The following is a 17,692-nucleotide window of genomic DNA, read 5'->3' as shown; positions in this document are numbered from 1 at the left end:
CTGTAATAAAGTAATATGAAAGCAATGAAATAAAAACATTTTTATTGCTGCAAATCTGATGTTTTCTCACATTTTTAACACATTCTAGTCTTAGTTATTACTCACTTCATGGAGATAACATGCAAAAAAAAAAACCTTTGTGTCTAACATAAAACATGTTAGTGCAGTTCAGGTTTATGTAGTTACAGTATCAGTTCTATCAGTGACAGTGTATGGGATGGTGCATGAGCGTCCACTGTGTCGGCTGCTATGGAACTAAAACAATCAAACCCATGAATATACCAGAGAACAGCTGGAGAAGAACTGTCCACTGCAGTGACCACTATGCATGAAAGGGTTAAGTGTGATGAGATATTTTGACTAGAAATGAGAAAACTACACTTGGTAAGATTTGATTTTTGCGGTGTATGATTACTCAGTGCAAAACAAACATGTTAACTCAGACACCTTACTGGTTTGTTTGAGTTGCCTTTATTAAAAGATACAGGATACATGACTAGCTTTGACATTAACATTGAAGATGCAGCGCTTCGTCGTTACAGGTTGAGGCGTGAGACACAGACATCTGTTTCCAGTTTTCTGCGCCTTCAGAAGTTTCCCTGTAAATACTGAATCTGCATGAAATGGCAACCGATGACATCTGGATTTTGTGCCAGTATCTTTTCTTTTAATCACATTAAACTTTACAATAAAAAAAAAAGAAAGAGAGAATCTTGCTAAACCATGCAACACCCAACAAGCCAACATCTACAGTTAGTCTTAGATCACAATGAATTCAAATGTTATTTCAATGTTCGATATGTTCAGCAACAATGACAATATCATATCCAAAGATTTAACACAGTACAGATCTTTTTATTATTATTATTATTATTGTTTATTTAAGGGGAGAATAATCAATCCCTTAACATGTTTCTCTGTTTCCATCTCATTATCTTTGAGCTAAATGCTGACTTTTATTCACATAATGTGTCCTATACCAGAGAGGTTTAAAAAGGGCTAATTTTGTTCATTTTTTTGCTGAATGAATAGTATCAAATCCTAAAGAACATACATGCATGTCTTTCTACAATATACACAGTCCAGTTACAGTCTTTAGTTGGTCTGCTTTTTCCAAAAGCTCCACAAAGACTCAGTTGAAATGCAAACAGAACTTTTAACACAAGAAAAGCTGGAGTTTAGGGAACATCTTGCAAAGAATACGTGATTCTGATTTTATATCCTCACATCCCAGAGTTTTATTATTCTTTTACGTCTTGAACTGAAACTGTAGTTGAAAGTGATACTGTTTGTGTATGTGTGTGCTTTTGTTTTTTAAGTAATGTAACTTAAAGATAAAACCATTGACAGAAAAGCAAACAGTTGTATAATCAATAAACAAATCCAACAATTTGTGACTTTTGACAATACATAACTCAAGAATACAGACATAATATATAAACTGCCTTTAGCAGTTACATTTTTGACCTGATAAAATACAGAAGTATGGAAAAGCAAACAAAAACTCAGCCTTTTGAACCATATTTCTTCATTGCTTTTCTCCATTTTTCCACACCCTGCAACTGACTTCTCTGTCTCATCTCTTTGGGAAAGTCTGTTAAACAGATTAAATGTTGTAAATTTACTGCACACATTTCAGTCCATCTCTCAATTAACTGAACAATGTTGCAGTTTATAATGGCTTTACATTACAGACAGTAAACTGATCTTTCAGGCTAATGTTGACGGTCACTACAGCCGCTTTGCAGTTTGCTGTTATGTGAATTATATTTCACTAACTTATTCTAAGGCTGTGCCATGTACAGCATATGCATGTGTCCATTTTTATAGATCTGTGCCCCAACTGGCTTCCTTTAACCATCATCCTCTGCTGCTGCATGAAAGTCGGACAGGAATGAAAAGGACAGTGGGAAAACCTGAAACTGACAGGACAGTTTTAACCCAAAAACTTCAGAACACACAGACAGATGTAGAAGAAGGAGGGATATAATGCCGATATTACAGACAAAGAGAGGTTGTTTTCTCTTGTCTAAACGTCCCGGTTGCTTAAGGGTTTTATAAGACCTGCATTAAATACACAAGGAGGAGCAGAGAGGGATGAGGCGGAACAAAGAGCAGGAGAAAAAAAAAGACTGGAGTGAAAGTCGGGAAAGGAAAAGTGTCTTTCCCTCTCATGATCTCTGCTTCTATTCATCCCAGTCCTTGCTGATGTTCAGGTTCCACTCCCAATCCAAGTGGACCGTCTTATCGTCATCGATGAAGCGGGACCTGATCTGATAGCAGCCACGTGATAATATGCCTTTGGGCGCCTCATCGAGGGGGGATACATATTCATGCTCCTCCACCCGGGGACCGTAACTTCCAACCATGTACGACTCCTTGTCCACTGCAGGAAAACACACATGGTTTATGTTTAGTTAGTTTCTAATGTGCACATATAGTTTATATAAGAAGTGTGAAGACTGTGTAGGGGAGTCATTCCCTTAACCCAGGGGTGTCAAACTCATTTTAGTTCAGGGGCCACATTCAGCCCAATTCGATCTTAACCAGGCAAAACCATTAAAATTATAGCATAAAAACCTATAAATAATGACAACTCCAAGTTTTTCCTCTTCATTTTAGTGCACTAAAAACATTAAATTATGAAAATGTTTACATTTACAAACTATGTTTCCACAAAAAAAGATGTGAATAACCAGAAAAAATTGGAATTTCTTAAGAAAAATAAGCTAAATTTTAACAATATTATGCCTCAACTCATCACTTGTACATGTGCATTACACACAATGTGATACAAAGATAATATTGTTGAAATTTTGAAGTTTGGAATGTGTAACTAAAACAAGAATAACGTCTACAATATTATCTGTCAACCTATTAACACAACTTACAAATCGGATCTACAAATCCACAAAACATTTAGTAACAGACAGAATATTGTTAAACTTGTACGTAATTTTCAGGTTGTTCACATTTTATTGTAAGGGTTATTAGACTATTATTTTACTTTAGATCACATTGGGCTAAAACCAGTTCAACAACTTTGACTGTTAACATCTTCAGTGTAATTTTTGCACTCCATAAAATCATCCCGCGGGCTGGATTGGAACCTTTGGAGGGCCGCATATTTGACACCTGTGGCTTAACCCAATGGTTTCCAACCTTTTTTGGCTCGTGACCTCATTTTAACATCACAAATTTCTGGCGACCCCAGACATTCAAAACAGAGACATTTTTTTGTTGCTAAAATGAATTTGTTTTTGATCATGTAATAGTTTGCTATACTATGTTGCAAATAAACATTAATTTTAGACAACATTTAGTCTATATAATGTATATTATTATGGACGGAGGCAGAAAAGCCAGGTGTAGATCAAAGTTATAATAGTTTTGGATTTTTCATTATAGTTTAGTTTTATTTAGTTTGACTTTTTTTTCCCTCTAATTCAGTTAGTTTTAATTAGTTTTTAGAGCAGGTTTGCTAGTTTTTATTAGTTTCCGTTATTTTCTAAATGCTTTGTTTTAGTTTAGTTTTAGTTTCTTGATATCTTTTATCTTCTTCACTGTCATATTCAAATAAATCCCAGACAGGACTCTGCTTTCTCCCAACTTTAGTCTCCATGTTTCCAGGTAGAGTGGGGATGAGAAGACGACTGTAAACCACAAATGACGAGAAGTGACGGACCGTTAAATATCATACGGTGCCATATCATATGAGGGAAATGAATCGATTTTATATCAATCCGACATTGACAAAGACGAAAACAAAGGAAATTTTATCCAGAATTTTTATACGTTTTAGTTAGTTTTGTAAGCACATGGTACAGTTTCAGTTAGTTATTGTTTTTTTCTTTTAATTATAGTTTTTATTTATTTCAGTTAGCAAAAATGTTTTTACAATTCTAGTTTTCGTCATTTCGTTAGTTTTCGTTAACGATAATAACCTTGGTGTAGATTACTGCACAAAGTGAGAATTTGATTTTCCTTGGTCAGGATATGTACAGTCAGTCCAGCTTGGATTTACAAGGCTGACAATTAATACTGAACAAACAAGAACTCAAACTATAAGCACACGGTCACATGACTGGGTCAATCAACATATGCCCTCTCAGATATTATATCCTGCATTTTAAGTGAACTTGATTTTTGTTAGGAAAAGTGTGTGATGTTTTAATTATAATGAAATATATATTGAATCATTCAAAAATAGATTCTATAAGTATTTTTTTTTCATCAATTACTAGAAATTTCAGGCAACCTCATTTGAATTCCTGGCGACCCCATGTGGGGTCCCACCCCCAAGGTTAAAAAACACTGCCTCAACCAATAAAAACCCAGTGTTACTTTTATGACAGTTCCCAAATGAATTTTTATCTCTATTTAACTTTTCTTAAATGATTTTTCACCATTTATTATAATATCCTCAGTATTTTGCATTTTTTCCAGTGAATATCAGGTATTTTCCTATATTTAATATACTGATTGTGTAGATGTCCAAAAAAGCTCAGATTAAAGTGGAGGGTTATTATATCAGAAACAGAAAAAACTGACTTTTTCGGCAAATATATCATTAATTGAACATAAATCAAGTGTCGCCAACCGATGTTGTTTATCAAACTCTATGGTTTTTACTGGTGAATCAATGTTATAGAAGATGACAGTGTTTCCATGATAACTACAGAGCCTCTGAAAGTCCAAATGGGTCATATCTGATGACCATGAAAAGATGACAAACTGTATTTTACACCAATTAATTACATGGATTGATAGAATTAGTGGATCAACAGGTATTAAACATTTTTGATCAGTTAACAATTTTGTTCGATGGTGGATGTTTGGTCTTTATGGGTTAAATAAATACAAATAAAAACAAAAAAATCAAAGGTTGATTCCTTCTAAACAACCAATTCTACATTGAAAGGTAAACGTAGATACATGACATGAGGAAAATGTTCGCATTAAAATGTGATCTGGACTATGAATATGTTTTTGAGATAAGTGGGACATGTGATGACCCAAACAGCATCTAAACAGATGATGTCAGGATAAATTAAGCTGCAACAAAAAGTAAAAATACAGGATTAATTAATGACCAAATAACCTCCTTTCAGGAAACAAACAGACTTCACAGTGGTTTAGATAATTATAAGACTTTCAGCCACTGAAGAACACTGTTCTTTTGTCCACTGTACTAATTGATGCTTAGCTCTGCACAGTGAAACACTAGGCTTCTGTGGACACTGTGTGGGCTATGAAAGCTTTTCTACCACAGAATCACAAAAGATGGGTGTAACATTTATAATGAGCTGTGGGGAAGTGTATTCGTTTGCTCTGTGTTTCATGTCACACACTGTGTAGATAGGATTTGTGATGTTTGGTGTGTTGTTGTGAAGTCTGAACCCAGTTTACCTCGTACTCCTTTTCTTGAGGTCACTTGGTGGTACTTCAAACCAGGGACGATATCTCTGTTCACCTGTAGAGATAAGATAAGATAAGATAAGATAAGATAAGATAAGATAAGATAAGATAAGATAAGATAAGATAAGATAAGACAAGACAAGACAAGACAAGATAACATAACATAACATAACATAACATGAGGAAAAAATAAGATAAGATTAGATAAGATTAGATTAGATAACATAACATAACATAACATGAGGAAAAAATAAGATAAGATTAGATAAGATTAGATAACATAACATGAGAAAAAATAAGATAAGATAAGATAAGATAAGATAAGATAACATAACATAACATAAGACAAGGCAAGATAAGATAAGATAACATAATATAACATAACATAACATAACAAGAGAAAAAATAAGATTAGATAAGATAAGATAACATCAGATAAGATAAGATAAGATAACATAACATAACATAACATAATATGACATGACATGACATGACATAAGACAAGACAAGACAAGATAAGACAAGATAAGATAAGATAAGATAAGATAAGATAAGATTATTTAATATAATATTTAATATTTATTAGTCCCACAAGGGGAAATTCGAAGTTTACAGCAGCAAAGTACAAAAGCACACAAGAGCAAAAGAAGTGCAAAATCAAAATAAAGACAAATCAAAAATCAAAAAAGCTATATACAGTTTACAGCTGTACATATGCTGATCATGACACAGGTTGGGTAGGGATATGGTTTATTGCACAGAATTATTTAGAGCAGTTTCTGTTGTGGAGCCTAACAGCTGCAGGAAGGAAAGACGTGCGATACCTCTCCTTCATACACTTTGGGTGTTTCCTCCTGTCACTATAGGAGCTCCTCAATACACAAATATCACATGATGGTAAGACTGTGTGTTAAAGCCCTTGTTATAAGAATTAGTTAAATAATGTAACTGGAACAAACTACCAGTGGAGCTTATTATGTCTTCAGACTGCAGCTTAACCCTTTAACCCCTGAGGCATTATTCCAGGTAAATGTGCTGCTGTGAAATGTCGTCTGTTTCAGGTTCATAAAAGCTGCTGTTAGTATGGGTTTGTGTTCCTTTTCTTCCATCGTTTTGTTTTACTGTGTAATTTAGGGTCAAAACAGAGTGGAATAACAGAAAAAGACAAAGAGAGGAATTGAAGTTTGACAGATTTTTACTCAATAAAGCACTCAGACTGTACATCAATAAGAGATTTAGGACGTTGAACTTGAACTGTGAACTGGAACACACTGAACAAGTTTTTGAATTTTGGCCCAGTAGTTTTTGTTTTGGGGCTTTTTTTTTTTTTTTTCTAAATCAGTCCAGCTACATTTTGGCACCTGGTTGAACTCCAAAAAGCACTTACACAACCAAAACTCAGTAAAAACACAGTAAAAAAATGTAAAGGAAAATCACCACAACACTGTAAACAACAGTAAAAAAAAAAAAAAAAAAAAAGACGATAATTTTTTAGTCTCTACTGTTTTTAATCACAGTTATTTATTTATTTATATATAGTATTATTGTCTTGTATCTTTTTTATTATTATCATGTGGTGCAGAGTAGTAGCCCCACCCAACAGCAATTTCGTTGTAACTTTTGTGCAATAACAATAAAGGCTATTCTATTCTATTCTATTCTATTCTATTCTATTCTATTCTATTCTATTCTATTCTATGTAAAAAGAAAAAAAAAAAGAAAAAAAAAAGCCGAAATTCACTCCTCTGTGTTTTGCCACCCATTACACAGGTGGTGGTGGTGGGACACTGAGCATGCTCGATATCTCTGGAAAGACCAAGGTCTATTCTATCAGCATGTTTTGAAATTTTTCCTATTGAGCAAATGGTTGAGTTTTTATGAATATTTTAAATAAATCATACATTCAGAGCGCTCACCATAGACACATTTGGGTTTACAGTCTGTTTTTTTAATGACAGTGTAAACAGCACATATCACATGGTGTCTGCTCTTTTCAGTTCTAATCTATGCTACTTCTACATGTGGTCCTGACCAGAGACAAATGCATTATTCATCTAGATTCTAGACTGCGATTCATTACAGCTTTTTACTAGTGAGTCACTTACATGCTGTCAAGTGGCTTAAATGAGCTCAACTTTAAACATGTACAGTAGTAAAAACATCACGCACATGAATATATCATTAAGATGAATCTAAAAACACATAAGTAATTGAAAAATGATTTTTCTGCACAATGGCTGTTGATCATATTTATATATTTTAGCTAAAAGTTTTGTTTTTTTTTTTTTCCTTCTGCTATTAAGTTTTTAAACACACACCACCTACTTTAGATTAAATTGAATTTTTAGAGGTTTTATTTACTGGATTTTAGGTAAGAATCTTTATTTGTTGAATTTTATCATGGATTTTTAGCAATTTGATGATTTTATGGGCCCATATGTTTCTGAATGTTTCCTGTCTTCTATTGATTGTTGTTGTTGCATGTGAGAAAGCGTCTAATGAAGAAATGATCTGAACATATTTATCTCCACTAACTGTTTGAATGTTTGTACTTTTTAGACTTTGACTTGTTCACATTGGAATCTGATAATGACATTTAAAAAATGTAAGTAATAAATAAAAATTAAGCACTGATGCTGGCAGTGGGAACATACCCTTAGATTTGAACCCTAACACAATAACTTACACCTGTTTCTTATCACTAAGTCAGATTGCAGTGTTAATTCTTTCTTTCTTTCTTTCACCTGGTTTTTATATTATTATTTTATGTAGAACACACTGAATTGCCTGTCTATATAATCTTGTCTTAACCCTTTCATGCACGAATTATGAGAACCTTAGTCAAGATTTTTTTCTTCACTGTTTAGCCATGAAAAAAACAATGCGATCGAGTTTTTTTTCTCTATGGAGTTACAAAAATATCCATGCATTTCATTTTTGAAGTAAAGAAACATGTGTTTAAAACCCAATACCAGACAGTGATATGAAAACAATGAAATAAAAACATTTTTAATGCTGCTAATCTGATGTCTTCTCACAGTTTAACATATTCTAATGCTAGTAATTACTCACTTCATGGAGATAATATGCAAAAAAAAAAAGAAAACCTTCTTGTCTAACAAATAACAACTGATTTACACTCAAACATGTTAGTGCAGATCAGGTTTATCAAGAACAGTAAGGTTACAGTAATGATCTGAATTACAGTGTATGGGATGGTGCATAAGCGTCCACTGTGTTGGCTGATATGGAACTACAACAACAAAACCCATTAATATACAAGAGAACAGCTGGAGAAGAACTTCCCACTGGAGTGGACAGTGCATGAAAGGGTTAATATGGATATCTTTATTATCAGTATGATTATTATGTATTAATCAGACAATAGTAAATGTTAATAATAGAATAATAAACACATTTTCTGTTAGATTATGAGACATTTACATGCACTAATAACAAATCTGTAAATAAAGCCAAACAAACACATTTTCTGATTCAGGTAAATTACATATTATGCCATTGTTAAATCTTTACTGAGCTCTTTGCTTGTTCTATTAAGATAACTACTTCTTGTTATTGTATTTAATAGGGGTTATTAAAAGATGAAATGAGAATACCTCATTATCAGGAATAAATATTTTAATAAATAGACTGCATTTATATAGCACCTTACTTTAGCATATACGAATATATTTTGCATGCACTTAGTAGAATAACCTAAGCATTAGATAAAACCAGCTACCCTGCAGTGTGTGGACTTTGATTCATATGCAACAAAATGTTCAGCCCAAAGTTAACATAAACCCAGACTTCATGCATTTATCATCCACTCATATCATTCCTTGTTCGTCCAGCAGGTGTCCTCGCAGCTGTACTGGAGTCAGTTTTTCTCTGAGCTGTTTGGTCATTCTCTGCACATCTGCATTTCCCTTCAGGGCCATGGAATACTACCACTAACCGACACTCTGACCTCTTTTCTTATTGTAACCATGCTCACTACACAAATCTGTGTGTTATAGCAGAGACACAGATAACTCTAAGGAGGTTCAAGAAGATGAGAAAGAGTAAAGCAAAAAAAAAAAAAAAAAGAGCAACAAGACAAAGCAAGAGAGGAACAGAACAAAGAGAAAGACAAAAGTCCAACATCGATGGGGAGTGAGAGGCTGAGAACAGTGGCATTATGTAGTGCACAGGTGTCAAACATGTGGCCCGGGGGCTAAATCTGGCCCACCAAAGGGTCCAGTCCGGCCCTTGGGATGAATTTGAGAAATGCAAAAATGATACTAAGATATTAACAGTCCTTTTAGTTCAGGTTCCACATTCAGACTAATTCAATCAGAAGTGGGCAGGATTCAGTAAAATATGATCATAATAACATATAAATAATAACAACTCCAAATTTTTCTCTTAGTAAATGTAAATATTTTCATGTATTTACACTAAAAAAAAGTTTAATTTCACAAAAAATGTGGATATCCTGAACAAATATGAACAACCTGAAATGCCTTAAGAGTTGTTTTTTTTTCTTCTCAATTTTAACAATATTGTGCCTGTTATTAAATGTTTTGTGTGTTTGTAGATCCACTGTGATCTATAAGTTATAATGTACATGTGTAAATGATCAACTGAAGCATAATATTGTTAAAATTATACTTATTTTTTTCAGTTTTTTCATGTTATTCACATTTTTTGAAAGGATAGTTTGTAGATGTAAACCTTTTCATAATATAAATTAACTTTTTTCACTCTAAAACAGAGAAAAGTTGGGAGTTGACATTATTTATGTTATTATGTTATTATTTTACTGGTTCGTCCCACTTCAGATCAAATTTAGCTGAATGTGGCCCCTGAACTAAAATGAGTTTGACACCCCTGCATTAGAGGAAACAGTAAATGGGATACTGGTGAGAGGAGTGGAAGGAGGCAGCCAGCAGCAGTGAGCGATGGGAACACAGCACTTGTTTCTTCAGTAGAAAATAGTAGTGCCTTCATCTAAAAGGTATTCTCAGTAATGTCACACCACCTTTAAAACTATAGCTCACAATCTACATGTTAGCTGAGCTTTTAGGGACTAGAAAATGCTGTCCAAGATAAGGACGCTCCATGATGCGCTGGTCAGTCACAGGAAAACACCACCCAAATGTACCACTGAACGACACAGGAAATCATCCCTGCTCAAGGCCATCAGGCTGTATAATTCCTCCTTAAAACCACATAATTACTCATAACAATATTTTGCACATTTCCCAAATTTGTACATCCGTACAGATAATAAGTAATATTCATATCCTGCTGAGACCCAGCAATGCATTTTTGTCCTCTGTAGGGGACAGAAGTTTCACAGTTTTACTTTTAAAATGCTGTCCATTGCAAACGACATTCCATTAAAAATAAAAATAAAAATAAAAATAAAAATAAAAATAAAAATAAAAATAAAAATAAATAAATAAATAAATTTAAAATGTATCTGAAATAATAATAATAATAATAATAATAATAATAATAATAATAATAATAATAATAATAATAATAATAATAATAATGGATTAGATTTCTATAGTGCTTTTTTGGTCACTCAAAGCGCTTTACATTATTGACCCATTATTCATTCACTCTCACATTGTCCCTCTGGTGGTGGTAAACTACATTTGTAGCCACAGTTGCCCTGGGGCAGACTGACAGAAGCTGTTGCATTCTGCAGTTTCTAATAAAGATAACTGTTTAATGTAAAAAAGCTCAAACTTTCACTTTGCTGGGTCTCAGGAGGATATGTCTTTCACTTATCATATTGATAATACTTGTCTAGTACATAATACATACGGTGTTCGCTCTAAAAGTGTTTAATCTTCGTCTTGTGTTTGTTTCTATTACCATCTCATATATCAACAGGTTGGTTTTGACCCATGTCTTAAATCAACTACACTAAAAACAATTATCTACCATCCAATTTGTTTCTCATCTCTTGGTTACCTTGTTAGACTCATATCCATGAAAATATTGGTTTTAATATTTTTTGGTGTGAGCCTCTGGGCCTTTTTTTTTTTTTTTGTCAGTATACCCCTTAATGTGCACTCTGCAAGTCACCAACTCTATACTGAACTGACCTCACATGTGTGGACATGCCCGTCTTTGCTGTTTTGTGTTTGTGCAGGTAAACTGGATAAAAAGGCAAAATGACAATCCCCAAAAGCTCACATGATTGTTAGAGGAGCTGACTGTCAGAGTGTTGGCTGACAGTGCACTTAGGATTTCAGTTTGGCCTCTAAATTTGCTTTATAATCTTATTTTAATAACTGGGTCAAAACCAACCTTAACAACACAAAGGTTATAATGTCAACCAGAGCATTTCATAATTTAGTGAAAAAAAAAAAGGTTTTTGTATTACTTTGTTGAAATAGAGGTCCCTGACAAAGTCAAAAAGCCTCAATGCAATAAACAAATTGTATGTGGTTCTTTTATGCATTTAAAATCTAAAATGGGTTGGTGCCAACCCTAACAGAAGAGGAAGGTTAAATATGTATATTCAGGTACATATATTTAGAACCATACATATATGTGCATATTTAGAGCTTTCTATAGATATACACTCAAAAGTTTTAGAACACCCCAATTTTTCCAGAATTTCATTGAAAATGATGCAGTTTAATATCTCAGTGTACTCTGAAATTAAAGCATAGAACAAATAAACAACTGAAGTTAAAAAAGAAATCATGGAATCAGTTTAGAAACCAAAATGTATTCTAAACGTTTGACTCATCAAAGTAGCCACTTTTGCCAGCTGTTGATTGGACTTGAACTGCTTGAATTTCAATACAAAACTGGAAAAATTAGGGTGTTCTAAAACTTTTGACCAGTAGTGTATATATACATACAGGGTGGGGAAGCAAAATTTACAATATTTTGAGGCAGGGATTGAAAGACAGTGTATGACCAATTAGTTTATTGAAAGTCATGAGAATTTATTTGCCACAAGAAAATTGACATAATAGAAAATGTTTTTATTCTATGTGTCCTCCTTCTTTCTCAATAACTGCCTTTACACGCTTCCTGAAACTTGCGCAAGTGTTCCTCAAATATTGGGGTGACAACTTCTCCCATTCTTCTTTAATAGTATCTTCCAGACTTTCTCGTAATAGTTTTGCTCATAGTCATTCTCTTCTTTACATTATAAACAGTCTTTATGGACACTCCAACTATTTTTGAAATCTCCTTTGGTGTGACGAGTGCATTCAGCAAATCACACACTCTTTGACGTTTGCTTTCCTGATTACTCATATGGGCAAAAGTTTCTGAAAAGGTATGGATAATAGTGTTAGGTATGATTATGACATCAATATATGTTTGGTTTCAAAACAATTGACGTAGTGCCTGCTGAGAAAAAACAACTAAATGTTCATTGTAAATTTTGCTTCCCCACCCTGTACATACAGGCAGCTATGGCCTAGAAGGCTGAAGAATTGGGTTCTGACTGAAGTGTCATTGATTCGATTCCTTGGTGAATTGTTGACTGTTTTGCCTTTGAGCAAGGCACTTAAGCCCCCATTCGCTCCGCAGGTGCCTTATATGGCGAGCCCACTGCTCCTAGTCTACAGTGTGTGGTGTGTTCCTACATGTTCTGGTGACGGGTTCGATGCAGAAGGTCAATTTTGGTGTGTGGTGTGTGTCTACATGTGTAAACTATTATACTGACAAAATAAAGATTGTTAATTAATCAATAACTGTAATATTGTCAATTTCTTCCCTGCTACTTTTTCTTATATTTCCAAGGAACAACTGTAACCACATATCTTCCTTTGGGAGTAATAAAGTATTCTGAGTCTGAAAAAGAATACGGAGCTGTACATTTTCAATCATCAATCAGGTTACAACTTACTGACTGGTTTCATTTCAGATTTGATCAAAAATAAAGCCATCGGAGGAGGGAAACATGCACCAATAATGATTACTGGGAATGTAAGATCAAATGGAGCCTAAAAGACTCATTAAATATGATAATGGTCATGTTTAATGGTGTGGTTGGAGCGTATTCTACACAGTGGCTTACTCAGCTCCTGTTCATTACTTACTGTAAATACCTGGTCATATGTTATTCTCTTCAGTCCATCCATCTCATCCATTTCTAATCTACAAACATGAGTGGGTACTTTTATTTTACCTTGAAGTGTATCTTTGTTCTGTATTGCACTCCCTCCTTTAAGGTGAAGCTCTTCTTCTTCAGGGCAGCGAGATCTCCTGCACAGACAACAAAAAGATGACACTCAAGGTTACTGTGACACTGTGGACGTTACCTGCTACATCAGCATCCTGCACACAGGGATGAATACATGTATAATGACTCATGATGTGACTCACTGCAGCTGGTTTACATTAAAAAAAAAAAAAAAAAAATCAGTACTGAAAAACAGCATGTAGAAGAGTTCAGTGGGTAGACTCCATTACAAGGAAAAATAATGCATGAAAAGGACAGAGGTACCAGCAGCACACTGTAGTGGTAGTGTTGGAGTAAAAGAAACGGTTTGGTCCCTGGATTATTGATGCTGAAGCTCCAGAATGAGAGCAGTGTGTTACAACTGGAGCTGCAGAAGAAGGAGCTGGTGTGAACTTTATAATTTATATAGAGTTTTATGGAGAGGGACTGGAGAGGCCAGGTGACCCCCTTTGGATTGGAGTCCACAGTGGTTTTACACCTCATGCCCACATCCCACATACTGAGACCGTGTCCCATATTATTTAGACCCATACATGAGCTCAACAAAAGTCACATCCATGTGTCACAAATTTAAACCATGTGTTTTGAAACGACACACTTTACAACACTGATCTGATTCCAAAAGGTTCAAACCATGAGATTAGTTTCTGTATTTTTGCCTATTTTGTCAGGTTTTTTTTTTTTTTTTTCCACGTTTTTTTTTTTTTTTTTTTTCGGGTTGTTTGTTGTGTTGATTATTTTGTAAGTTTTTGTTCATTTTGTCAATTCATTTTTTCATTTGTGTTCATGTACTGATTATTTTGCTCATCTCTGTTCATTTTGTTGATTACATCCTTCAGCGTTGTCTGTTTTGTAGCATATTTTGTTAATTGTTCATCAATTTATTATTTTGCTCATTTTTGTTCATTTTATTTTTTTAAATTTTTGTTCATTATCTAGATTGCATCTTTTAGACTTGTCTGTTTCTTGCTTATTTTCTTCATTTTTCTTTATTTTATTGAATATTTTGTTCATTTTTGTACATTTTGTTGATTCTTTTGTTTGCTTTTTTGTTCATTTCATTGATTACATCTTTCAGTTTTGTCAATTTTTTTGCTTATTTTATTAATTATTCAACACTTTATTGATTATTTTGTTCAATATTTGTTACAGTGTTGGATATTTTGTTGCTTATCTAATCACTTTAGTTCTAGTGCTAATGTTTCTCTTTACATCATGCCTTTTACAACACTGAATGACACTTCAATATATATGACTCCTCAGCCACTTACTTTTAGCTTGTGAACCATCCCTTAAAGTTCCCAAAGTCAGCTTCTCAAGCGATGTGCGCTTGACTAACGGCTGCACGTGTGTTAGGCTAAATGTCATGTGGTCATTTCTCACTGGGGGCTGTGAGATTTGCTATAATTAGTTCCGAATTTCAATATAAATTGTCAGGTTGGAACAGGTGGAACTGAGTAGACTAACATTACTTTGTTTTCAGCTTGGACATTTCCTAGACACATTTATAAATAGCCCAGTGGCTTAGCTCCAAATTTGGCCATGTTTGTGCACTTTTGGAAACAAATTTGATATTTGGCACAGTTATACATATGACCATTGCGAATCATTCTGGATATGGAAACACCTCGACAGCTCCCCCTGGTGGCAGGTGGCACCACCTACATATACAAAATTGCCCCTAGTGGCCAGTAGGAATGTCGTACAGACATGAAACAAATGCCAAAATGTTGGTGTCATCGAGCCCGACAAATCATACATTTACACCCATGAGCTAACTCCAACAGGAAGTTGGCAATCTGCCCCTGAATGTATTCCAAAATCAAAGAATTAACAAGATAAGACTCTTTTCATCATCACTGCTTATTCATTTCAAACTTTAATGTCACATTTTATATATTAAAATGTTCAGGAGACTCTCTGCTTTCCTGCGATTAATCCATAACCGTACATCCTATCTCAAAAATTCTTGGACTAGAGGAAAGCGGAGAGTCTCCTGAACATATAAAGTGTGTCATAAAGGTTTGAAATGAATAAGCAGTGATGGTGGAAAGAGTCTTGTCTTGTTTATTATTTGATTTTAGAATACATTCAGAGGCAGATTGCCAACTTCCTGTTGGAGTTAGCTCATGGGTGTAAATGTATGATTTGTCGGGCTCGATGAGACCAACATTTTGGCATCTGTTTCATGTCTGTACGACATTCCTACTGGCCACTAGGGGCAATTTTGTATATGTAGGTGGTGCCACCTGCCACCAGGGGGGGGTGTCAAGGTGTTTTCATATCCAGAATGATTCGCAGTGGCCATATGTATAACTGTGCCAAATATCAAATTTGTTTCCAAAAGTGCACAAACATTCAGCTAAGTCACTGGGCTAAAACAAGTGGTGCCAGGTACAACAAACCCCACCCCTCGCACATATTGAAGCTTATTTTGGCATCGATCTAGCTGATGTCATCTGTGTGTGCTGATGTCAGCATAAACATATACAGCACAGACACATTTCAGCCATTATAAATAATTGGGGAAAAAAAAGATTTTAAAAATTCATAAAAAAAACTTACTTTTCCCAAAATGTAACCACATCTATTCTGGGTCACTGGCAATCTATAAACTCAATTTGGTTTGAATTCAACCAATAGTTTTGCTGCTAAAGTGCTAACAAACAAAGAAACAAACCAAACCAAAAACAATACCCTCTGCCTCCCCTTCGTGGGGCAGAGTAACAACAGAACAAAAAAGTTTATGGCAGCATAACTTAAGACCTACCATATAAAATTGAACACATTTTAAAGACCCTTTAAGGTATTAAATGCAGATTTGTAAATTCAAGACTTTTAAGACTTTTTAAGACCATGTGGGAACCCTGTGTAAGTCTATGTCTGAGGATTGGTATCATGAGTAAATGCACATAATTATCTTCCACAACTGTAATAGAGCATCAGTAAAAACAAAAATATCATGTCTTGTTAGTGTTTAACCCTTTCATGCACAAATTATGAGAACCTTAATCAAATTTTTTTCCTGAGTGTTTTTATTCCTCTTTAGGCATTAAAAAAACAATGCGATTGAAAATTTTCTTCTGAAAAATAAATAAAAAAAATAGAATAAAATTAAAATAATTTTTAAAAATTTAAAAAATACATTAAAAAAAACTAATAATGAAAAAAAAAAATTCTTATGAACCTATTTTTCATGAAGTTGCAAAAATGTTCACTCAGCTGGACACCACACGTTTAATTTTTGACGCACAGAAACATGTATTTACTGATAAATTGTGTGAAAAGTATGGGAAGGACTTGTGATTCTGGAGGTTTATGTTCAGGAGAGATCTACATAAAGTTACTAATTCATGTCAGAAACGATATGTAGTGTCTTAAAACTTCAATAAAGATCTGTGTAAAAAACAAAAAAAAACAAAAAAACAACAACGAAAAGAAGAACAAAATCCATGAATATACAAGAGAACAGCTGTAGAATAGCTGTCTACAGTAGTGACCAGTGTGCATGAAAGGGTTAATATAGTATTTGCTGCATATTTTCTGAGAACTTTGCATAGTAACTATATAAAAACAAACATTTAGAAAAACTATTAATGTAAATCATACTTAACAGTGATCAGCCTTCTGCGTTCAGACACTGAGACCAGTAGTGTTTTCTAGAGTTACTGCTAAAAACCAGAGCTGCTTCTTTGTTTGACATAACTGTCTCTGTTGCACTGTGGGTGAAATGGGTTCATCCTGAAGGGCGGAGAAGCATCCCGGGCCGTTGTAAAACCACAGCAATCAGAAATGCATTCACTACCTAATCACTTTATATCTCAATTTAAACCCGAGCATCAGCCCTGAGTGCTTCCTAATGGACGGAGGAAGGAGGAGATGAAGGGGAGATAGCGGGATAGGGTGAATAAAAGCAGACAGTGGTGATGTGTTGAGATAGAGGAAGAGAGGCAGAAGACAGACGGGCAAGGGAAGGAAGTGACCTGCAGATAAGACACGCATGTAAACACAGCAGAGATGGACGTCTGATTCCCACCGGCTATAGGAACACATGTGCTTTTTGCA

The 17,692-nt window shown here is 34.4% G+C and overlaps 1 protein-coding gene across 1 annotated transcript in view; it reads right to left on the bottom strand.

Moving 5' to 3' along the window:
* Positions 1-455: 455 nt before the first annotated feature.
* Positions 456-17,692, bottom strand: part of arhgdig (Rho GDP dissociation inhibitor (GDI) gamma) — a 66,662-nt gene continuing 49,425 nt past the window's right edge. The window contains exons 4-6 of the mRNA XM_030142024.1: positions 13,574-13,650; positions 5,410-5,473; positions 456-2,386 (exon numbers count right to left, since the gene is read on the bottom strand). Of these exons, the coding sequence (XP_029997884.1) occupies positions 2,187-2,386; positions 5,410-5,473; positions 13,574-13,650 (341 nt within the window). The 3' untranslated portion in view covers positions 456-2,186. The remainder of the gene's footprint in view (positions 2,387-5,409; positions 5,474-13,573; positions 13,651-17,692) is intronic.

The sequence above is a fragment of the Sphaeramia orbicularis genome, chromosome 8, assembly GCF_902148855.1.
Source record: "Sphaeramia orbicularis chromosome 8, fSphaOr1.1, whole genome shotgun sequence".
Taxonomy (NCBI): domain Eukaryota; kingdom Metazoa; phylum Chordata; class Actinopteri; order Kurtiformes; family Apogonidae; genus Sphaeramia; species Sphaeramia orbicularis.
Note: the sequence above shows the minus strand (reverse complement) of the source record. Positions and strands in the feature narration are given on the sequence as shown.